The 25855-nt window shown below is 43.2% G+C and overlaps 1 protein-coding gene across 1 annotated transcript; it reads right to left on the bottom strand.

Annotated features, from left to right (window-relative positions):
- Positions 1-23881: 23881 nt before the first annotated feature.
- LOC119659717 lies at positions 23882-25333 on the bottom strand. Its single transcript, XM_038067972.1, has 2 exons — positions 24914-25333; positions 23882-24447 (listed from the first exon to the last, which is right to left on the bottom strand). Exons 1-2 carry the CDS (start codon positions 25259-25261, stop codon positions 24046-24048), a joined length of 750 nt encoding a protein of 249 aa, XP_037923900.1. The 5' UTR covers positions 25262-25333; the 3' UTR covers positions 23882-24045.
- Positions 25334-25855: the final 522 nt, after the last annotated feature.

The raw sequence follows: 25855 nt of genomic DNA, 5'->3' as shown, positions 1-25855 counted from the left end.
CTTGATCCTTTACACCTCGTCCCGAAACATACAATTCGCCCAAAACCGCATCAATATCACAATCCTAACCCTCAACAAATTCCTCAAACAAACTCGTCCTCAACCCCAGCAAATGTGAAGCCATCGTCTTCCGCGGTAGAGCCACCTTTACCCGCAAGATGCTAGCCAACACCCGCAACCTCACGATCAAAATCGGAACATCCACCATCCCCTCCGTCCAAGCCACTAAATACCTGGGAATAACCCTCAATACCGCCTATCACCGGTTTGAGGAAAATATAAATTACGATTTGATCTTATCTATCTTTAATTTGCCTCTCAAACCTCCTCGAATAGATAATAATCCCTACTACCATTGGGGTTATTATCTTATCACTTTGATCAAGTAAAAGAGTCTGAAGCGGACCCACCTACTATTCAAATTTCCATTTGGTCCGTCGAGCCGGATAATTTGAGAAGGGCAATAGCGGCTTTGAATTTAAACATGCTCCCACTTGGCATAACACTGTTGTAAATTCTTCGAAGGTTGGTACCAATCGTGCTTCATCGAAATCGCATTTTAGCTGTCGTTTTGCCCATTTCACAGCTACCTCCCACAATCCACCAAAATGTGGTGTCCCGACTGGGATAAATCGCCAGGTAATCCCGTCCTTTGCTGATATTGTCGCGACTTTCTCTGACGCGGATATTATCGCCTGCAGCATCTCCTTGTCCATTTGATTATCGGCTCCAACAAAATTGGTACCATGATCGCTGTAGATCTCAGCACATAATTCACGCCTCGTCGTAAATCTGTTAAAAGCAGCTAGGCAGGCTTCTGTCGTTAAATCACTCACCAGTTAGAAGTGTACTACCTTCGTCACCATACAGACCAAAACGCAGACATACCCCTTCAGTGTGGCTGTTGGTCGACCCTTTGACATTCGTGTCCTGAAAGGCCCGGCGTATTCCACGCCATAATGCAAGAATGGCGGGCTTGGTGTGATCCGGACTGCTGGTAGATCGTCCTTTAGCTGCTGCTTCCGTTGATTTGTGCACCTTACGCAGGTAATACACCGATGTATTTTGTCGCGTATCACTTTCTGATCATTCAGAATCTAGTAGTGCATCCTTAATAGATTGCAGACTGCCGGGGCGCTACCATGAAGAGGGTGCTTGTGTGCTTCACGAATAATTAATTGCGAAACGTAATCCTCCCGAGGTAGTAGAATCGGATGTTTATGATCTTCGGCGACATTTGCGTTTCGAAGTCTACTTCCAAACCTCAGCAAGCCCTGCTGATCGAAGAATGGAAGTAATTCTCTTAGTCTTTTCTGCAGTGGACCGTTTTTCTTAACCGCATCAAATTGTTGGAGAACTCTTCGCCGACTTTGCTCGTATTCGGCTGCAGTGATCGGTCCTTTTAATCGTGAGAAGAATCGAGTGATATAAGCTACCACCCTTACGAGTTTCAGAAAACTTGAATAGCGTTTCAACATTTCGAATCCGTCCGAAATTCCCGTAAAACAAGCAACTTCCGTCCGCTCTCCTCTATCCAGAAGCCATTGCGGCCTATTCCACCATAAAGGATGTTTGCGTAATTCGCTCGGGGTGATGCCTCGCGAAGCATAATCTGCGGGGTTCTCCTTTGATCTGATATGTCCCCAGGTCCAGGACCTCTGGTTAATATTCCGAATCTTAGCCACTCGATTTGCTAGGTAATTATCTAGTTTCTCCGGTTCCTTTTTTATCTAATCCAGCACAATCGTCGAGTCTCTCTTGCAGTTGTAAAGTCGATATTGCTGTCTCCATGACTTCTGCTAACAACAATGCCCCATTGAGATCCGATCTCGCTAAAGTCATTTTTGTTTTCAAAGGCTTCACACGGGTTTTAGCACAGAGCAGCGAAACCACTACCTCACTATCCAATTTGGTAACTTTACTGTAAATGACTGCGGCATATGCAGCCACTTCACATGGTTCTTAAACCAAATAGCGAATGGAAGCCTTGTGACAACTACAGACGTCTAAATGCACAGACGATTCCAGACCGACATCCCATTCTACTTATAAACGATTTGCTGCACTCTATTGCAACCTGCCGTATTTTCCGCACCTTGGACTTAGGCATACTATCAAATCCCTGTAGCTCCCGAAGACATTCCGGAAACGGCAATATGCACATCTTTCGGACTCTTCGAGTTCACTAGGATGACTTTTGGACTGTGCAACGCGGCGAAAACCTTTCAAAAATTCATCCACTCTGTGCTGCGAAACTTCCACTTCTGTTTCATATAGTTGGATGATGTTCTGATCGCGTTTTCCTCTGAGTTCGGGCATTTAGAGCACCTCGAGTGCATTTTTCAACATCTCCTTGAGGCCATTCTAGTACTTAACGCCCACCATCAGTCGTTCCTTAATGCCTTCTTTGCTGGGTCAAAAATCAAAGACCCCCGTATGATTGTGTGCTTCCCATCGTATTCGTCAATCCTCGCAGCCATTGAGCTTCTTTTCTAAACAGCTGAATGATAGTGAGTGATTAGCTACGTATCTCGCAATTAAATACTTCCGGTATTCCCTTCAAGAAAGCCATTAACAGTGTTCACGGACCATAAGCCACTGGCTTTTGCTTTGAAACAAAAGCCCAATAAAGCGTCAGCCAGTTCAGTTCCGTAATTCGAAACGCTTTGTCATGTGTTGCGTAAGTTATGATTCAAACCACCGTCGATTTTCCGGCAATCGCCAAGGCGCAGAAAGACGACGCAGTTTTTCAGAGTCTGAAGACCAACTTCAAATACACATTTAGGGAGTTTCCTATTTTCGCCTCAACATGCAGTATATATTGCGAGGCAAGGAACCAAGGCCATATATTCCAGCCGATATTCGAAAGGAAGTATTTCACACAATCCGTGATCCTCGATTAAATTGGCCCTTCGCGAGGCCCGCACGGTTTCAGATATTGCTTTACAATCATTGATAGGTTCACGCGGTGGCCTGAGGCAATGCCTCTGAAAGGCATTAATGCACAATTTTGTACTCTGTCGAGAATGGATTCCACGCTTCGGTGTACCGGCAATTATCAATCACTGAGCTGGGAATCCAGTTCGAGTCCTCCCTTTTCTCAGAGTTGGGCGAAGTCTTTGGCTTCAAATGCCACGGGACAATCTTGTTCTACCTGTAATCTAATAGGATGCTTGAAAGGACGCTGAAAAGCGCTATAATAGCCCAAGACATTCCCAAGGATCTCTAGTGCTGCATACGGGAACATGGTCAAGAGAATCTCTTTAATATAATAATAACCGTTGACGCGACAATCAGATCAGGGCCTTGAAGTGTGTTAGAGTACTTCATTCAAGACCGTGACGATGCACTACGGGATTATAATACCTTGTAGGAGGCAATTTGGTCAGCATTGCGTTCGTCTGTGATTATTACCCTGATTTGACTCAGGTACTCATTCGCAGGTGGTATCGGACGTCAAGTCACGAAACAAATCCCACAGTGAGTTTTGAAGTTCTCCTTGGCTCAGCTAAAGCCATTTTTCCGGGAAGAAAGTGTAGCCAGAAGGAGGGGTGCGCGACGCTGAAATCCTCTTTGGTTGGAGCGACCAACTTGCATGTCGAACGCACGCTATTGGGAGTCGCCTTGACCATGAGATCGGAAAACAATTTTTGACACTGAAAATTGTTTTTCGATATCAGTGTGGAAACAGAGTCGGAGAAAGTTGGTAGAAGTCAAAAGTTGAAAGAACTCCGTACTAATTTAAGAAATAGTTTTTTTTAACCAAATTAAAAATTAAAATAAAGTTGCAATAACTACACTGTTATGGCTCCAGACCCAAATAGGATTTTCATCTCAACGGAAATAAATTTCCTAGTTTTTAGTTTTTAGTGAACTTAACAAGAGATTGAGGGTGCGAAGCCGGGAAGGATAGTCAACGCGGTAAAATTTCCTTTTGAAAAAGGGGAGGGGGCAAATATTTGCGTTGTACAGCTTAAAGAGCGCGACAATCTCTGTTACGGAAGGGGGACTAAACTGCATAGTAATATTCAAGGATGTTCTAACAATGGAGTTGAAATATGCTAAGGAGGCTGAAATGGGGTAAAGTCAGAGGAAGAATGTAGGATAAAACCAGACGTCAATTGGAGCGTAGTTTGCCATCGAAGAAAGGGAAGATTGAAGCAAATAGAACATTCAATGGCATTAGCTGACATTTAGTGTTAGCTTGTGAACCGAGCACCAACGGACCAGACCATCTAGGTGCACTACAAAAGAGCACAGTCTAACAGAGGCAAAAGAAAGGCAAATAATTAAAGATCGTCTACATAAAGCAAACCAGGGCTAGTGAGAATGGAGGGGAGGTCGTTAATAAAAAAATAGGAATTGTAGAGAGCCAAGTATACAACCTTAGGGAGAAACAAGAGAAAAGAGAGGGAGAAGAGAAAAAAAATTTGCAGGACGGTTTCAGAGGTAGGAAGAGAGCCATGAGATGATTGAAGAGGGGAAGTTGAGTAGAGAGAGTTTGGAAAGGATATTGTGGTCAACGGTATCAAAAACTTTAGAAAAATCAGTGCAAATAACGTATACCTCTTGCCGTGACTTAAGACATTTAGTAACGAAGTTGGTAAAGACCAGAAGGTTCGAAGCAGTAGATCGATTTTTCACGAAACTATGCTGTTCTTTCCCTATTTGGTGGCTGAAGTGCGCGGTCAGCCAGTCGTTGACGTATCTGTAAGAGTTTTTGAAGCAGGAGGAGAGAAGACAGATGCAAGGTAAGGTGTTCCCATTTGAAGATAGTGTTAATAAATTCCTCCTGCTAAAGATAAGAAAAGTAGCATTCTTCGAGACTTTGTTAAATATTATACACAGAGGGAGGGAAATGCATTGTTTACAGTTAACATGGAAGAGTTTAGGACGCTCTTTGGAACCAGGTCCAACTAAGGAAGAGTAAGAAGAAGTTGTAGCCTGTATAACACCGAAGTAACCGGTACCACAGCCCTGTGGTTGTCGGTGGGCGGATCACTTAATCCGCATGGGTGAGAGTGATCCAGCTCGGAAAATTTATACGGACAATATTTATGAAGAAAAAAGACGTGGAAGACCCTATCTCAGATGGAACGCCATTGGTTTTGCAAACCGGGACGTTTGGAGTTCTTTAATAAGGTAAGCCTAGACCAGATACCAGTTGTTGCACCGTTGATAATGAAGGAGAAAAATGGCGAGGGATTCGGAGAAGTTTGCACCTATAAGAGGTGCAGTAAGCAAACACGACAGAGAATTAAGAATAGAGTAGCTCGCAGGGTGGTGGGAAGTGGTGGAAGGTGGTGTAATTAACATAGTTGAAGAAGGAAAGATTGTGTGGAATTAGAGGAATATCGAGTATGGGACCAAAACGGTTTCAATTCACCGCGATCAAGGGTGACCTCGATGCTCAACAAGTATCTCTTATATGCTCGTTTAACCATAGACTTCGCAATGAAGCGCGAGGTCTTGTTATTCCTTGGGGCCAGCGACTTCGTTCGCATGCTTCAAGTAAGTGTTCTTATGGATCTCCATGATGAATCAAGTTTGGTAAGTCGCTGCCCAGGGCAAAATTGAATCTATTTTGGGAGCCCAAAGTGTAATATTTTATCGTGAAAGCCAGGTTTCAGAAAGACAGATGGCATGATGTTGCTGAGCTACCGCGAATAAATTGAAACTTGATTCTTAAACCCCTAAATTGAGATAAAACAGACAAACAGTGAACACGAACCTCTCCTGAGATTTACTAGCAAGTTGATGCGCTTGTACACCTTGATGAGAAGACCTTCAGATCGGAAAGAAGAAATCCCCCGTAGTTATAAGTGATTTTGAAAGAAGCTTTCATTCCATCGGGGATGCTGTCTTTTGTCAGTTTAACACAAGGCAATGATGAAAATGAGCCAACTTTGTTCTTGATGTACTCCAGTACCCCGTTCTAAGACGGAGCGAATACGAGGAGACAAACAGCTCTTTTTGGCGGGGAGAGCAACCCGGTCAGAGTAAATTAAGTACCTCGATTTAGGGCAACGACACGGGAAGTGGAGTTTCATCGGCTTTGGGAACGAAGTATACGCCCGTTGAGCCGGATATTATGCACAATCAAACGAGCATAATATCGTTCATAATTTTTTCATTATATAGGCTTCGAAATCGTCCATCCTCATGTAGCAGGCTAAAAAGTTTTCGTTGAATCTCCCTTTCGAATGTGACTAAGAAGTCGCAATGCTCCTTGCTAAGAATCCAAGCCTCCGAGGAGTGCTTGGGGACTGAAAAAATCATTGCCCTGTACAGTAAGTGCTTTGACTCTTTGATGGAAAAAATGATTTCACTTTTATTTGGAGGAACTGTCTGTATCTGCATGATACAGTGGCTAACTATTTCATCCACATTCATTCGTTTCTTCTCTTATGCTGCTCGTCTTTGTGGATGAGAAGTCGATTGTTAACGTCCTGGACTACAGCATCAAAAGGCTTGCAAGGCTTGATGCCTACCCAATAGTTATCGATATTTTCCGCCGAACCGTATAGTATGTCTGTCATTTAGTCAGAAAGGTAGTACTCCCACGGTTCGGATCACCAAAGAAGACTGTGTAAAGTTTGGAAGGTTATGGCTCTTCAGCCTTGCAAATTGCTGGAAAACGCAACTCACAAACGAAGACAACTTCGATGGTTGGTTACCCTTGTTTCCTAAATCTAATGCTCATCGTCATCTAAAACTCTGTGGACGTTATGGAAGGCTCTATGCTCAAACAATAACTAGCCAATGACGATGCACTGGAAACTGAAGAAAACCACAAAACCTTCACCCCTTTGACGACCTGCAGGGAATATATTAAGTGAATTCTAAACATGTAGGAAAGAGGGAAGTCACTAGATCAACAGAGCTTCAACCAACCGGCTTCAAAGTAGATACTATGTGTCATAATGTAACCCTCGAAACCTAGGCGTTACACCGCCATTAGATAATAACGACTCTTTCCTCTTCCACTCTCAAAGAGACTCAGGGTCTTTTAACCAATTTTAATAGAAAAGTACTAGAAAGAATGAATTTTTTGAGCATTACCAAAAAAAGATTGTCTTTGTTACTTGAATTAGAACCAAAGTTAAGTTATTTTAAATCTCAGAGGGACAGTTAGCGATCCGACCTTCCTTATGATAATTCGCAATATGCATTCATACATAATTCCCTTTAAGAAATAATATTAATAATTTTTATTTGGTTTATTGAGAGCCGAATTGATGATCCTATAAAATGATACCCACTTCAATGGGCGAAAACATTTTCCAACTAAAATAATTTCACTCAATATAAATTGGATTAAAATAAAGAGATATGATCACTACTTAGTGGTTTATAGCCTTCTAAGATTATCACATCTCTTCCTTCTATACTTCTTTATTGGGATCAATATTAAATATTTCCTGCAATCTCACTTGCATGCGAAAACCGCTGGGAGGATGTGCCCCCAAATATCAAACAGTTGGAACTATTCTGGGTTTTGCAGGCAATAATCATTTGAGTTGTTGGCACGGAAGGCAAACATGTTTTGACATTTGAAGCCAATTAAATATCTTAAAGTTCTTAAAACTTGTCAAGCCTTTTTTATTAGCTTTAATTTTAGGCATTTAGATTCGTCTCTGGGAAATAGGACCAGAATATATTAATGTTTAAAATAATACGTAGTAAGTGTGTACATGACTTCAAAACTAATAGATGAAAGTAGAGGATTTTTTTAACGCAATTTAATATCGCATAAATAGATATATCACAACACCTATATATTATATATGCTGCCATAGAAGAACTGGGTCCGGGCGGTAACTATGCCGTTTTTGAAGATGATTACTTACTTATTTTGGGTTGCATTTGAAAGCCTATTATTATTTGGGTAGGCGAAATTAAAATTTCAACTACGAAAAACCACAATACTTACATAGGTGGCGTCCATTTTTGTCGATGCCTTCTTGTAGACATATGGCCAAATGGCCAATAGACGCAATTTTTGGAATTTCTCTCTCTCCTCTAAGGTCCAATTATGCTAGTTCAAAATAGGCCGCATTATACTGTTACTATCTCAGTGTGCAGAGGCCGCTGGTGTAGATCTTGTGTTCTTGGCTGAACCAACACCAACAGCTCTACTTCTTCTTCTTTTCTTCTTTTTCTTCAACCTTTGTCCCGTTCACAAGGGGGGTCGGCTCGTCATGATCGGCTTCGCCATTTGGATCTATCGAATGCCTGATTTGGGTGCAATCTCGAGGCATTCAAATCCCATCTAGCGTATCAAGCCACCGTTGTTTAGGTCTGCCTTTTGGTCGTTTACCATCGAATTCTCGTTTGCACGAATTGCGTGACCATACCATCGAAGACGACTCTCTCGCAACTTTTCCACGATCGGTGCAACCCCATAACGATCGCGGATATCCTCGTTTCGGATGTGATCTAAACATGTGACCCCACTAGTCCAACGTAGCATCTTCGTCTCCATTACCTCAAGACGCCGTTCATTGTCTTTAATAGTTGGCCAACACTCAGAACCATAGAGAGCGACTGGGCGGACGACATTGCGATAAATTTAAGATTTAAGACGTTCGTTGATACGTCGATCACAAAGAACACCAGTTGTGGAACGCCACTTCATCCAGATTGCGTTAATGCGTGAAGCAATTTCATAACGCAGTTCTCCATTGGCTGATAACGTTGACCCGAGGTATTTAAATCGCTCAGTTCTGGGCAGATCACTGCCGCTGACAGTGATTGTATCTGTTTCATGGGAATCGGTCGTCAAAAATTCAGTTTTGTTTAAATTCAATTTGAGACCGTCTTGCATGAGGCGATCATTCCATTTTTGAACAAGTTGCTCGAGATCATTTTTGCTATCAGATGCTAGGAAAACATCATCTGCATAAAGCAGTGTGTAGGGCGCTGGACGTTGGATATCCCGTGTGACGGTGTCCATAACAAGAACAAAGAGGAGTGGTGAAAGGGCGCTTCCTTGATGAGCACCAACAGAGACACGAAGCGGTTTTGATACACCCGCCATACTTCGAACTTTACTTTTCGGATTGAACCCAGCGCACGAGTTCTTCTGGCACGAAATGTTGTCGCAAAGCATACCAGATGAGTTCGTGTGGTACACGGTCAAATGCTTTCTCAAGATCCAGAAAGGTAATGTAAAGAGGGCGATGCTTCTCACGGTGTTTCTCCAAGAGTAACCCCGAAACGTGTATTGCGTCAGTAGTTCCGCAGTTCTTGACAAATCCGGATTGATTCACAGTTATTTCAACGATTTGCGAATACGGTTGTCAAGAATGCGTTCAAAAATCTTCATGGTATGAAAAAGTAATCGGATCGGACGGTAATTTGAACATTCTGCTGGACTACCTTTCTTTTTCTATATTGGAACAGTGGTACTTTCTTGCCAGTCAGATGGTGTTCTTCCTTCCTGAATAACCCGGTTAAAGAATTCACTGAGCCACAGTGTTGGGTCTCAGCTCTTCGCTTTCCAGAGCTCAGATGCGATGTCGTCAGGTCCTGTTGTTTTCCCCGATTTCATTTGTTTTATTGTCTCCTCGACTTCAGTTGCGCTGACAGTTACGTCCTTGGTGTTTAACGTAGGTACCTGTCGTGAGACTTAATCCTACGGTTCTCTTAAGACACGGATTGATTTTGTGACCACAATCAGAGCCCCGCTGAGGCAAGCAACAACGATGCCAGTCTATACCAAGTGCATAGCTTAGCATTCATACTGGTGGATGCAAGAATTACCTAAATCTCTACCGAACTATGGAGTACGGCACCCGTGTTGATACGCAACACCACGTCGAGGCCCGAAGGTCTCTTCTCGCTTGAGCACAACCACAACCACCATGAAACTCCCACTAGGGGGGCCAACCGCAAATAACCGAGCTGTCCTCACATACAACAGGAGTTCACCCGAAGTATGTGAGTCCAGGGGCTTTCCCGGTCCCCATGGTACCAGTACACCCCTGGTAAGGTTTCGTGATCAATTTGCCACTTCAGATGAGTCCCCGTGCAGACTCGGGTCTGATCGCCCTGATTAGGCCTTTGGACCATTCGCCTACTGAATCACGGCCGGCAAACCAAAGTGATTACAGCGTCTCCCGGTGCCACCACTATGGAGGTTCTCCTCGGCCACTTGGTTTTGGTTTGGCCGATAGGGTTGCCGCCCCATCTTCCTCCCTGCCACCTCTGAGCACCAGTTGCGCCGACAGGTGGATCTGCTCCAAATGTCGGCAATGATTGTGGAAGTGGAGAATGAGCAAATTCTTCAATTGAAATCTGCTCGAAGTATTCTCGCCATCTATCCGTTGCGGCTCGACGGTTTGTAAGCAAAGTACCGTTCTTGCCATTAACACAACAGAAGTGTTCGATATCTTGTGTGCGTTCATTACGGCTTTTAGCAAGTCGATACACATCTCTCTCGGCATACCGAGTGTCCAGTTTATCGTAAAGATTTTTACAATGGTTCGCTCTGATGACAGCGACTGCTTTCTTTGCTACCCAGTTGGCATTCTTATAAATTTGCAAATTGGTCGGTGTTTTATCGTCCAGAAATTTGTGGTAGAGGCATTTCTTTTCTCGAACCTTCATTTTAACATCGTCATTCCAAAGTCAAGTATTTCGATTGATGTACCGCTTATCTGGCTTGGTGAACCCGAGGGTTGCAGAGACCGCTTTGTGGATCGTGTCTTTCATTTGGTTTCATGGTTCCCCCACATTCGTAATGGTCGGCAATCATATGAGTGAGACCGTTTCTTCTCACCAAATCGCCACCATTTAATGCGCGGTGGGCCAGTGCGTTCCTCACGCTGTTTCATCGGTAGCTGTTGGTTGGGTAGGGCTGACAACCCTACACAGAAAATCGATGTTACGAAGCCACAACAGGAGTCTCGGACTGGACGGATTACACAACGACGAACCCGGCAACGACAAAGGAATAACGATTTGCGCATTTTCTCATGAAACATGCGCTCCCTGTACAGAGATGAAGCTGCTGAGCAGCTAGTCGATACCCTGTCCCAATAATGGGCTGATGTAACAGCGTTACAGAAGATGCGTTGGACAGGGACCGGTTTCCTGGAGAAGAGCCATCCAGTGCTCGGAGTAGGTTTCTTAGTCAGCCAAAATATGAAACCTGCTGTTATCGGCTTTGAAAATATAAGCGAACGGCTATGCAATCTGGGCTTGCGAGGCAAGTTTAGAAATATTAGCCTCATTAATGTTCACGCCCCTACAGAGGAGATTGCAGAGTTGGAGAAGGATACCTTCTACGAGGCAGTAGAACGAATCCTCGAGTCCTGTCCCATATATGATATCAAAATCATACTTGGGAATTTTAACAGCCAAGTAGAGAAGGAGCGCGTATTCAGGCGATACGTTGGCTCCCATAGCTTACATCAAAATATAAATGATAATGGACCGCGGATTATTCAACTAGCAGTGTCACACAAAACGGTTGTTGGAAATGCCGGGTTTGCGCGGAAAGCGGCCCACAAACATACGTGGGTCTCTCCAGGCGGGATCATTTTCAACCAAATTCACCTCATTTAAGACCATAACGGTACATCACAGTCCCCTGTAGGAGGCAATGTGGTCAGCATTCGCCCGAGATTATTACCCTGATTTGATCCAGGTACTCACAGCTGATTCGACTGGTATCCGACCTCAAATCACAATACAAATCCCACTGCCACCAATGAAATTTGAACCGTGACCTTCCGTACGACAGCCTTGTGCTCAAACCACTCAACTACCCAGACACTAATGATAGAATAGCCAAGGTAAAATTGTACACGGCCATGAGAGAATTCGGTATCCCGACGAAATTGATAAGACTGACTAGGCTCACCCTGACCAATGTGCGAGACCAGATATAAGCAGTAGGATCACTGTCAAGACCATTCGACATCAATCACGGTCTACAACAAGGAGATGCCCTTTCATGCGTCCTCTTTAATCTGGCCCTGGTGAAAGTGATCCGTGATGCTGAGGTTAATCCGAAGGGTACGATCCACCCAACTACTGGCCTATGCTGACGATATCGACATCATGGGAAGAACAACCCGAGACGTACAAACAGCATTCATCCAGATCGAGCAGGCGGCGCGAGATCTTGGGCTGCATATCAATGAAGGGAAAACAAAATATATGGTGGCAACGTCAGCACCGAAAAACAACCAACCAACAATATCAAACCGCACTGGTCAAACGGGAAGAATGAAGATAGGAGACTACAACTTTGAGACCGTTGATAATTTCTCCTATCTAGGGTCGGAAATCACAACCGATAACAGCTATGACGATGAAATCCGCGCACGGTTGTTGTCAGCCAACAGAGCCTATTTCAGCTTACAAAAACTGTTTCGCTCGAAACGTCTCACCATAGGGTCAAAGGTCTTACTGTACAAGACAATGATTTTAACAGTCCTCATGTATTCCTCGGAGACTTGGGTTCTTAGCAAGAAAAATTGCGACCTCTTGGCCGCGTTCGAGAGAAGAATTCTCCGAAGAATTTTTGGCACCCTACATGAGGATGGACAATTCCGTAGCCTACACAATGGCGAAATCTATGAGCGCTACCATGGTCGGCAGGTTGTGGATAAAATCCGGTTCAATAGGTTACGGTGGCCGAGTCACTTAATCCGTATGGATGAGGATGATGCAGCCGGAAAGTCTATAAGGGCAATATGTATGGTGGAAAAAGAAGACGAGGCAGACACTGCCTGAGATGGAGCAATGGCGTAGGTTAGGACGCCAGACAGGTTTTAGGGATATCGAATTGGTGGATGTTTGGAGTCCCTTATTAAGACAGGCCTAGACCGAATACCGGTTATTGCGCCGTTGATGATGATGATGCTATTGAGCAAATATCGGAATAGAATGTATTTTGATGCTTAGATCTTATACAAAAGTACCATTGTAATTTTCGGATTTTTAGGGAAAATAAGAATTTTCTTTCACATGCATGGAGTGCCCGCCTTAAACTCCACACAAAATGGCGCCATACAGAAAGTATTCAAAAGCACAAAATCTTAAAAAATGTGAATTTATATAATTGGCCTTTCATTTACCATTGTTTTATTTAACATGCAGTCAAGATCAGCCAAACTGTCTTCGGTCCAGATTACAAGGGACATGATGGACATTTTTTAAATTATCACCCTAGGCTAGAGAAAGATCCGGATTAGGCCATATCGGTATTAGCGAGACTCTACTATAATTCAAGTAAATGAAACATCAAATTACGAGTAAATTGTTCAAGGAATTCAGAGCTAATATTGCAGTCGTCTAATGGCATGAGATTCGGAAATAAGATAAAAGAGATAAACGATAATAGGCACCAGGTTGAAGGTCCTATCCTTATTAGTGAGAAAATATGAGAGCCAACTTTAAATACAAATCAAAAACAGAATTTTTTTGTGGGGACTTTTAATAATTTTCTCGAACTCCGTAATTCATATATGTATATAATATGTAGATATTTACATCCAAATTGAAAATGAATAAGCTAATATCATTTGAATATGAACGTAACAATCTAGCCTGAACGCCAAACTTTAAAAGCCGGTCTTTGACCTCTGCTGGAAAAAGTGAAATACATTTCATCCCTTCCCCTTGGCCATTTAGTTTCACCGTTTTAACCAAATTCTTCATCTTTCAATGGCCATGTTTATCACACAAACCGTTCAAAATTACCAGACCTCTAAGATATTAGTAGTCTTTGGCGACGATATGCCTAATAAACAAGGTAAACCCACCAGCTTCCGAGATGATGCAGGTAGACAAATTTAGTGTGACGGCACAATTAACAAAAATGATAAGTCACGATGGTAACTACCATGATTTCATGCCTCCTTTCATGCATGTTTCTTGTACAATTATCCAAGAAATCGCAGCCAGTGTTCATGGCGCCCAATTTATCAGAAGATGAATTATATTCGGGAGAAGTATTGAACTCTAGTAGTAAAAAATCACCACTAAAGCTATCTTATTACTGAAGTTAAAAGCAGTGAACAATCGAGCCTAAATCTGCCAACATTGCTGCAATTCATCCAATTTTTCCTATTATCTGAGCAGGGAACTGACCTCTCAGCGCTTGCAGTAACCTAAAATCTAAATTTCTCCCCAAAGAAGAAATACAAATCCTAAGATGTAACAAAGTAAATTAAGTAATGAAGAAGTTGAGGCATCTTTTATTACTTCTCCCATTTAAGAATCGATGGCAATGGAACTAAACCAAGATCAAGGTAGGCATGTGTTGCTCTTTGACTTGATATAATTAGCATATCCACATGAAAAGAGAAAATTTATTTTTCTTCGACTTAGATGCTTGGAAGACAACGAAAAGTTGGAGGATCGTATTCCATAACTGACTATCAACCCAGCAGCGCGCATTAATCTCAAATATTTTTCTTGACTTTGTTTACAAAGCGGAATAGTTGTCGTTTTTCAAACCAATCACCTGCCTTCAGTAGCCGATCATTCTGCTCGCGGTAATCGCACAATAAAAAATTTTGATATCAATGCTTACCGCGCCACCGACCGCTTTAATTATTGTTGATCCACCGGTGGAAACTGCGCGTGAAGATGGGGAGATCAATAAACATTTTCTCATTTGCTCATCCATCTATACACGCTCGTGAATAAAATAAGCTGAAAAGCTCAATGAGATGTCTCATAGGAGCCACCCAAAATGGTTGGGGAATGGAGCTACTCGCAGTGAGCAGCGCGGGGGCCGGCTACAGAGTTACCGTATAAAATGACTGAAAGCATTTGCAGTTAATTAGGAAAACTATTCTTTATTACTCTCCTAAACTTCTGAAGGTAAATTACAAAATTTAGATAGATGAGTAGCAACGAAGTACGTGGAGCTATTTTGGTGAATTCCCCACCGCATTAAAATCGTGCGTAGCCCGGAATTTATTTAGAGTGATTAAAGTTTAATGAATGTACATTTCAAAATGTTCAGCTTGTAAATTTTCCATCTGAAAATAACTGTTGAAAACTCTTTTGTTTCTGATAACTAAGCCGTTTTTAAGGTTTTGTGTAAAACCGGGTGAACTGCGCTTTAAGCGACCAAACCATCCGTTCTTCGCGTCCTTCTTGCGCGCTACACTTTTCCAAGTTGCTCCTGTATTCTTTTGATTGCGGAGTTCACCGCCACCACCAGTTTCCCTCCGACTTCAGCATATTCGCGACGATGTTCTGCGGGCTTAGGTTGATTTTTAGGGAGTCTTCTAGGCTCCTCCTCTCTGAGTAAAATCGTGCACAATGGAATATTACATGCCCCGGGTTCGCAGGTGTGCAACCAAATTCAGGACAAAAGGGAGAATCATCCAGCCTGAATTGGTGCAGATACTTCCTGTAATCACCATGTCCTGGCAGGAATTGTATCAGACGGCAGTTAATATGGCCGTGTCGTCGCTAGATCCACTCCTCAATACGGGGAATCAAGGTGTGGGTCCAGCGACCTCTCTGCCAGTCATCCCACCGTTGCTGCCACTTCTCCAGCGACGCTCGCCTTGCCGCCTTTTGGTATTCTGCATCCTTTTCAGGTGGATACATTTTACTTTTCTCATACAGGCAGCGTGTCTCACTTGTCAAAATGTCTATCGGGATCATTTCCGCAATAACATACGCTGCGACGCCTGATATTGTTCTGAAGGCGCTGCACACCCTTAGCGCCACTAAGCGGTAAATCATATTTACCTTTCTCCGAGTACTCTCACACGCTAGTGCTTCCTCCCAATCTGGTGCCGCGTATAATAGTCTGGACTGAACTACTTCGGCCACAAGTAATCTGCGACTGTATCTTGGGGCTCCAATGTATCATCCGGGCTAATGATACGCTGGTATTTGCCGCTTTCTCACAGGCATAGTCCAGGTGTCCCTCGAAATTGATTTTAGCGTCAATCATCATCATCAACCGGTATCCGGTCTAGGCCTGCCTTAATAAGGAATTCCAGACATCCCGGTTTTGCGTCGAGGTCCACCAGTTCGTTATCCCTGTTTGGCGTCCTGACCTACACCATCGCTCCAGCTCAGGCAGGGTCTGCCTCGTTTTCTTTTTCTACCATACATATTGCCCTTATAGACTTTCCGGGCTGGATTATCCTCATCCATACGAATTAAGTGACCCGCCAACCGTAACCTATTGAGCCGGATTTTATCCACAACCTGACGGTCATTATGTCGCTCATAGATTTCGTCGTTATGTAGGCTACGGAATCGTCCATCCTCTTGTAGGGAGCCAAAAATTCTTCGGAGGATTCTTCTCTCAAACGCGGCCAAGAGTTCGCAATTTTTCTTGCTAAGAACCCAAGTTACCGAGGAATACATGAGGACTGACAAGATCATTGTCTTGTACAGTAGGAGCTTTAACCCTATGGTGAGACGTTTCGAGCGGAACAGATTTTGTAAGCTGAAATAGGCTCTGTTGGCTGACAACAACCGGATTTCATCATCGTAGCTGTTACCGGTTGTGATTTTCGACCCTAGATAGGAGAAATTATCAACGGTCTCAAAGTTGTATTCTATAATCTTTATTCTTCCCGTTTGACCAATGCGGTTTGGTGTTGTTGGTTGGTTTGTTTTTGATGCTGACTTTACCACCATATACTTTGTCTTGCCTTCATTGATATGCAGCCCAAGATCTCGCGCCGCCTAGTCAGTCTTATCAATTTCATAGGGATACCGAATTCTCTCATGACCGTGTACAGCTTTACCCTATGCTATGATACGCGGCTTTAAGGTCGATGAATAGATGGTGCAACAGTTTTTCCATCGCTTGCCGCAGAGAGAAAATCTGATATTTTGATGATTTACCTGGAGTGAAGTCTCTTTGGCATGGGCCAATAATGTTCTGGGCGTTGTCTTGTCCGTCGTCTTCAGTTGGCGCGATCTACAACTCGCCGATGTTCTGGTTGTTCAGTAGCTCATCAAAGTACTCAACCCATCGCTCCAATATATCATAGATATTGCCCTTATAAACTTTCCGAGCTGGATCATCCTCATCCATACGGATTAAGTGATCCGCCCATTGCAGCTTCTTGTGCCGGATTTTATCCATAACGAGATAGTCGTGGTATCGCTTATATATTTGGTCGTTATGTAGGCTGCGGAATCGTCCATCCACATGTAGGGGGCCAATGATTCTTGGAAAGATTCTTCTTTCGAACGCGGCCAAGAGTTCGCAATTTTTCTTGCTAAGAACCGGGTCTCCGAGGAATACATGAGGACTGGAAAGATTATTGCCTTATACAGTAAGAACTTTGACCCTTCGGTGAGACGTTTCGAGCACAACAGTTTTGGTTTTGGCGTTGGTGTTGCCACCATGTACTTCGTCTTGCCTTCATTAATGTGCAGCCCGAGATCTCGTGTCGCCTGCTCGATCTGGATTAAGGTAGACTGTATATTTCGGGTTATTCTTCTCATAATGTCAATATCGTTACCGTAGGCCAGCAGTTGGGTAGACTTGAAGAGGATGGTGCCTCTTGCACTGACATCTTCATTGCGAATCACTTTCTTCAGGGCCAGGTTGAAGAGGACGCATAATAAGTGATCCCCTTTTGTTAGGCGGTTGTTGATGTTGAATGGCCTTGAGAGTGATCCTACTGCTTTTAGCTGATCTCGCACATTGGCCAAAGTCAGCCTAGTCAGTCTTATTAATTTTACTGGGATACCGAATTCTCCCATGGCCGTGTACAATTTTACCCTAGCTATGCTATCAAAGGCGGCTTTAAAGTCGATGAAGAGATGGTGCAACTGATGTCCAAATTACAACAGTCTCTCCATCGCTTGCCTTTGGAATGGGCCAATGATGTTCTGGGCGTATGGGGCTATCTGGTCTAGCAAGATAAAGGAAATTATCTTATAGATGGTACTCAGCAACGTGATATCCCTATAATTGCTGCACTGTGTGATATCCCCCTTTTTATGTATGAGACAGATAATGCCTCGTTATCAGTAATCAGGTATTGATTCGCTGTCCCACACATTGAACATCAGTTGATGAACTGCTTGGGGTAGTCGCCTCCATATTTAACCAATTCGAGTGTAATTCCATCAACTCTTGGAGACTTATGGTCTTTGAGTCAATAGATTGCACGGACTGTTTCTTCTATGCTTGGTGGTGACAGCATTTGTCCATCGTCTTCAGTTGGCAAGAACTTCAACTCGTTGATATTTTGGTTGCTGAGCAATTCATCAAAACCCATCGCTCCAACATGGCCATTCAGCCGGAAATCAGATTTCCCTCTTTGTCTCGGCAGGATGAGCATCGAGGTGTATAAGGCTTCATCCTGCTGACTTATTAGTAAAACTTGCACGCCTGGTGCGGTTGCTCCCTGTACTTTTCTAGTTCACAGACCTGTTGGTTCTCCCAGGCTTCCTTTTTCCGTCTGTGAAGTCGCTTCTCCGCTCGACAGAGTCCGTCAAACATCACCCCTGATGATGTGACCACCAACCCGAATATTAACCGTATTCCTCTTCCTACGGTTGGTAATCAAGACCGCCCCCACCTTCAGCCACGGTTTCATAGCGCTATTGGTTTCATTAGCATAGACTTCAACGTCTTCAGGTTGTTTCGCGACAGCGACCACAGCTAGATCATCTGCGAAACCGATTATCGTGGCCTCCTTTGGCAAGGGAAGAACAAAGTAATCGGTTTCGCAGATGATCTAGCTGTGGTCGCTGTCGCAAAACAACCTGAAGACGTTGAAGTGTACGCTAATGAAACCATTAACGCCATGAAACCGTTGCCCCATTGTACATAACGTTCCACAGGAGAGCACCCGATATTGAGCCCTGTGGTATTCCTGAGGTAACGGTGTACCGCTTGGATCCCTCATCGTTATCGTGCCAAAGTGTCCTCTCCGAAAGTTAATTTTCGAGGAGCTTAGTCAAATAACTAGTTTTAGACAGTGAGTTTTTTATCCACTCCCAGCTAGCGGAATTGAACGCATTTTTGAAGTCCAACGTTACCACGTCACAGTATTTATTAGACCACGTCGCGTCTCGAGTCAGCTTCTAAACAACATTTACGACGTTGATCATTGAGTGGGCTTGCCGAAATCCAACTTGTCACTTCGATAGTCCATTCTTATATTTAATGATAGGGAGCAGTCTATTGTAGATGGCCCTTTCGAGTAAGTTTCCTACCGTATCGATGAGGCAAATCGGGCGGTATGATGATGATGGGTGCTTATTCGACTTCAGGAGTGAAATTAATTTTTTTCCTTTTCCACCGGTCGGGGGAAACTCCTTCTACCATTAATATTTCAAATACGCTGATAAACCAGTCGGGTCTGGTCTTAACAACAAGTTTAACAGCTTAATTGGGAACAGCATCCAGGCCAAATGATTTGTTATAACCCATTCTCCGGCAAATTTGCGTAAGGTCCTCCTCATTTGCCGCAGGTAGGGTGTAGACTTTGAATGCTTGCTTGTGTTGCGCTCCCCTTTCTCCAGGGGGAAGCGCATCATCACGATATCGAACACAAGATGCGGTCAGGTCAGTTGTGGTGATCGCCCTCTCATCTTCTTCATAACCACCCTGCACGCTGTTCTCCGGGGGCTTTGGTCTGCCTCTGCGCAAAGTTCTTTAAAGCATTCTCGCTTGCTGGTCCGTATAGTCTGCTTTAACCTATCTCAAAAATTCACATATACGTGCCGTTTCTGGTCGAAGTTCCTCTAAATCGTCGGCAGATCCTTCTAGCTTGAAAACGATGTCTGTCCGTCTGTCTGTCACACCCGACTTGTTCGAAAACAGCTAGACGGATTGTCACGAAAATTGGTGTTGTCTGTTGTTCCCTTCACATATGCCAAATGGCACCAGTTTATGTTAAGTTTAAGGTTGGGCTTCCCATACATGTGAATGGAGGGTGCAAAATTTTTTTTTACAGAATGTGACCATGTGGGCTATCAAATGAAAGGGCTCAATTAGTGCTTTTCGTAACTGGTCAACATATTTGATATCGGGTGAAACGTACAGGAGTTAAGGCTCAAACTATGGCCCTCAAAAAGGGTAACAGGTCTCGTTCTCAGAACTTATCCAACCGAAAAATGTGAAAAAATCACAGAGCTGTATCTAAACGAAATCTAGGCCTCAAAATGCATCCCGTTAATAACAGTATATTAGCATATTTTTCTGAAACTGCAATTTGGCATTTGCATAAGGGATAACTTTGGGAAGTTTGAAGGAAATCCAACTATTATTGAATTCCTCCACACTCTCCAGAGCAACATGAAAAACGTCAACGATAACAAGAAGAAATGATATCGGTGTAAAATGCAACTCTGGCGGACTCCGCTTTGGGCCTCAAAATTCTCTGAGATTTTACCTTGATGCAACACCTGACATTTCGCGTCATCGTATCGTTGCTTTGATAATAGCTACTAGCTTCTCCGGAATGCCCCCCTGCCTAGAACACTCTAGATACACCAGTCTTCACCCTATCGAAAACTTTCTCGAAATCGATGAAGAGCAGGTGTAGCAAAGATCTAAACTCCGTGAGTTTTAACCATTATCTTTGTAACGGGGCTACCCAAATGCTGTTCCAATTCGCACACTCAGGAGGGATACCCCACTTTGGAATCTTAATCAGGAGAGGGAACATCAGCAGTGAAAATGTTGCACAGAGTGGGACCAGAAATGGATCCCTGCGGCACTCCAAAAGTTACCGGCAAGAGATCGGAAATTTCATTTCCAACACTGACATAAAAAGGCTATCCTCGAAGAACTGATCTTCTGGATTGGGAATTCATACTTGATTAGTTTATAGATTAGTCCGTTTACCCAAACGGAATCAAAATCCTTTTCTAAGTCCAGAGCACATGCTACCGTAGGTTTATTGCTAACGTTAAGTCTGCTAGCCACAGTATCGTGGAGGTAGCCCGGGGCGTTCTGTATTCCGTGTTTAGCACGGAAACCGAACTGATGGTCTGGAATAATGTTATTGAGATTGCAGTGTTGGACTAGCCCAACTATGCATGCTCTCTGAAAAAGTTTCCCTAAGTAAGATAAAAGTGAAGCAGATCTGAAGTTACCAGGTTCGCAGCAGGCACCTCTTTTTCGAATGGAATCAACAGTGTTAGTGAGAACCATTCTGTTGCTAGGAGGGGTTGCGTTGAGCTGCCGCTCAAAGAATTCCGCAAGCGTTTTTGCTTTCTCAGCGTCTCTACAGACTCGTACTTTGTTTTGCGTTAGAACAAAGTTACGGGCTTTGTGTTCCCCCATTAACCTGTTGATATTTTGGAACATATCAGGGCCCGGCTTAATGTCTGCAGGTTTGCGGGTCAATTCCTTACTACGGAAAGTCTCCACCATACCATTGATTACCTGCGTGTAGCAGTGTCAATAGCGTCAGACGTCAAGTAAATAGCCTCGTCGATTTCTTTGTCCGACAGATTACGATTATTTGTGAGCCTTTTCAAGTTAAGTTTTGTTGCTAGCTCTGCCTTGAATTTATCCCAGTTAGTGTGGGCGAAAACCCTAATTGTGGTCATTACTCGCTTTTTCAGAGAAGAAGGTGAGGATAGTTTAAAATTGACCGCGAAGTGGTCGGACATGCCTGGTAAGGTATCACATGATATTACTTGAAAGCTTTGTTTCATTTCCATAGACAGAAGAAAGTAGTCTATTATAGATTGACTACTGGACCTTGAAGGAGAATCCGACAAAACCATTGCGAGATTGGTTGGCGAGAAAGGGTCGTGGATGCATTTGAGCAGGATTTTCCCATTACAGTTAATGGCCGTGTGGCCCTAGTAAGTATGCCTGGAGTTGAATCGCCTCCAAAGACAAGGTAATTAGATTTCAACTGGAGATCGCTCAAAGACTTGAGCCATGGCCCAGTTCCTCATTTTTGATTGGCAACTTATATAAACGGAGACTGTGATAATCCGCTTACTACATGCCGGTTCAATGAAAGCCGCCACAGCGGAACAAGGTAGCAGGTTATCTGTGTCGACTTCCTCGAATTCGTAATCTTTTTTTATTAAAAGGGCGGCGCCGGTGTTGTTGTCGTCTCGGATGGTACTATATCCGGCGAAAGTCACGTTATGCCTGCTTTTAAGATCAGTCTCCGAAAGGCAATAAATAAATGCTTTCAGAGAGTCCACCAACACTTGGGCAGTGGCACGTTGGGCGTAAGATACAAAGGACGCGGAGTTAAAACAATATTTAACTCCATGGACTAAGTATTAGTTTGAAGGCCGCGAATTGCCGTTGCTCGTTTGTGGTGCCTGAAACATGAACTCCAACCAATTCACGGAACGCAGCAGGTTGGTTTGGGAGAGACGGTATTGTTGGAGGTGGAGGTCCAGGAGCCACCCGGGGCGCGAGTTTTTCGTGGCTTAGGCGTAAGATACGCCTGGTTTAGCCAAACTTTGCGACAGTTGTGCTACTACCTGTTTGGTCTGCTGTGGCTTTGGTAGCCTTTTTTGGGGGTCAGCATATCTTTGTATGCCGGCCAACCGCGGTAGCTGCCCGGATGGCCGACTTTGCTGCAGTTGCACCAATGCAGCACCTCTGTTGTGGGGCGTGGGCAATCGCCACGCGGGTGTTTTTTCGTGTACTTTACGCACCGGTGTACAATTGTACAATTTTGAGCTACGTGCCCAGAATTCTGACAGTTGAAACACTGTATTTGTTCGAAAATTCCTGATTAGGTCTTAATTTGGAGCGTAGAATTCTCCTTAAGGATAGCTTTATCCTGTTTGGTCAGAAAGGTGGCCACTGATCTGCTCTTTAGTTCCGGCTGCTCTGCTTTGAGCTCCGCAAGAATTTCTGCATCATCGATTTGCCGATGTAGTCCTTGGATAATGAGGGACTGCGTTCTCAGGGAATGCGGTACTGGTCGTCACATTGATGCCCTGATCTTTGATAAGAGCGAAGTTTTTGTCGTGAACCTCGGTGGATTCGGCGAAAATGAGGGTCTTATCCGCCCTCGTAATCTTCAATGTTGTTTTTATTCCTTTTGCCTTGAGGGACCTTAGCAACTGAGGGACGTTTAGCGAGTATCCGGTAATTACCGGTATTTTAAGTTTCTGGGCGGGAGTTGGGGTGATATTAGCCTGCGGAGTCCTTCCAGTAATCTTTACATTTTTGGCACTAACCTCAATTTTTTCGGCTTTCGCCTTGTGATGAAGTTGAACTAATCCTCGTCCTTCGATGTTGCGGCTTTGTTTTGCTGGCTTCTACTATTACGGCTTCGGCGAAAGCAGATGCACAACCCACGATGTTATCCACTTCAATCGGTTGTCCGGTTTGCTCCGTGTGCTGCTCGGAGTTCAGAAATCTCCTCCTTCAGCATACTGATAATTTCAAGCAAGTCTGCTCGAGTCTCGTCTCCGGGGCTAGGCCCCCCCTCTTCGTCAGAGGGGACCCCGGTCTTCGCCCTTTTGGCGGACTTCTCCTTGTTTTTCCGCTGCTGCTGCTGCCTTGAAAATCTTGAGTTAATTTTCTTCATTTTGCATTCTCGATATTTCGTACCTCTCTTACTCGTACTTTCTCTTGACAATAGAAATTATCGGAATTCTATATATTATTAACTTTTTTTGAGTACAGTATATTTTAAGACCTACATATATGCTCTGCACTTATGTTATGTATTTTGACTTTTTTTCAGACTTGCGGCTGAATAAGATAAATGAATATCTTCAGGAACTGAGCGTTGGACACCCTTAGCAGTAAGCAGTGGAGCTACCAACTAAACACCTCCCCGCCAACAGAGAACTAGCCTGAAACGTTTACATTACTTCAGGTTAACCCTCCCGCTTTTTTGCCTTCGGACACTTAGCGACTGGAAGAAACAGATCTCCTGCAATCTTATATGAAGTGAGTAAGTGAAATCATAAAGTCTATAGTATTAACATTGTTTATTTGTAAGTTCATGTTCATGTTTATATATATTACATTTTACATTTGGGAATAATTGTATTATATAACTTAACTGCGATCGTTAAATTTCGAGGAAAAATTTGCAAATACACTACCACCAGTACCAGGTTAATCCCGATCCAAATCTAATCCTGGAGAGACAGCCGTGTAAACATACCTAGCTGCGATGATGCATTTATTTGAACAAAATTTTCGTGCAATTTGCCCAATTTACCGACAAGCAATATTTCATTGATCGCCTTTATTGCAAAAAGGCGTTGAGTGGGCTCCAAACGATTTAAAGCTTCAGCCCATTCATCGGCAATTAATCTACTGCTGTCTCTTGTGGAAGAATCTTCCGAAAGTGCAGAAGCTGGCTTCACCAATTCATTTTGCTTGGCAAACGAGCCCTTTTTTGGCTTTTTAGAGAGTGGGGGCGCCATCACCTTATTCACAGATGCACTAGTAATAACACCTTCATGCAGCCGTTTTGGGCCATCTTTTCCTGGAGATTGTTTACAATCACTCGTCGCTTCATTATCAAGAGGCTGAAAAATAAAACATCAAACATCAGTATATGCACATATCCAAATGTTATTCTACACTAAATTGCCATTGACAAATATGAACCAGGAATTCCCATGTTTATATAGCTTTTGCTTCTCGGAATTCGGCATTTTCCAGAAGCCTTTGTTTTGCGTTCAAAAATGCCAGAATCAAAGCGGCTGATTGTTGCTATTTACATATTTATTTAATGAAAACATAATTGAAGCTTTATTTGGCATCAAATTGGATCAACCACAGAAGACCACGAACAAGAATTATTGACAGCCTGCTGTATCGAAATATTCATCTACCCATGTCAAAATAATTTGAAAAACCTTTGGAGCTTAAAATTATACGTTCGGCAATATCAAAAGAACTATTTTTTTTTTACTTAAATTTCTTTCTTAAAAATTGGAAAATTTCAATTGAGAAAAAGGTTAAAAACGGATTAAAATAAATTTTATTTACCATTGGTTTTTCACTTCTCCCCAGAAAATGCAAGTATTGGAACGTCCAACTTTTCGGAACATAAACTTCACCTGACCCTCCTGCTGACCTCCGAAACGCTGCAATTTTCATCAATTCCCGGCGATAATCAGACCGCAGTGTATTCACTTTATCCTTTACATCCTTAACGGATGCTGTAGGTTCAATTTTTTTCAAAACCACTAGCAACTTGTCCAAAGCCTCATTCCTTTTATATTTATCTGTATAATCGATATGAGTTTCGTCCCACAAGAGAGGAAGTGCCTCATAAGCGTTTATGAACTCCCGCTCATACGTGAAAGGCTGTACACAACTATCTAACGTGTCCATGGCTAAATAAATCCTTCCCTTTATTTACAGATACGCACGTCTCTGGAAATTGAAATTTACTAAATGACAAACTACATTTTTTTCATATTTATACCACTTTAACTCAACAAAATTAAAAGTAAGTTTGAGGACTTTTAATTACGCCCCCAGTGTTACGTGGAAATTACTACTACACCCAAGTTCAAGCGTGGACTGCATATAATAAAACTTTCTTGTGAAAGCCTTAAACCAGGCTTGGGATTTTTGAGACAAAAGTCCCACAATAAAAGATGGAAGTACATAAAGACGAGAAGGAGTCCCTCTTATTTTCCCTGTTAATTAAAAGACGAATTTCGTCACTTTCCTTCACAAAAATATACATATCTCACATTTCACCCTTCCATAAACATAACATAATAATTCACACCCTTGCCTAAGCCTAGACTAATTATCCTAAAAGGTTTTTCTTCTTAATTTACCGCCACCTCAGCCGCATTTCCCGCCGCAAACATGCCTTCGTACCGACCATATCTCTAATTACCTACAACCCAGCCCATTTCCCAGACATTCCATCCCATGTTTACCTAATTGATCTTAACTTCATTCACCTTCTCA

Source organism: Hermetia illucens, chromosome 6 (genome assembly GCF_905115235.1).
Source record: "Hermetia illucens chromosome 6, iHerIll2.2.curated.20191125, whole genome shotgun sequence".
In the NCBI taxonomy this organism is placed as follows: Eukaryota; Metazoa; Arthropoda; class Insecta; order Diptera; family Stratiomyidae; genus Hermetia; species Hermetia illucens.
The sequence above is the reverse complement of the archived record's forward strand: the minus strand, read 5'-3'. Positions and strand labels throughout refer to the sequence as shown.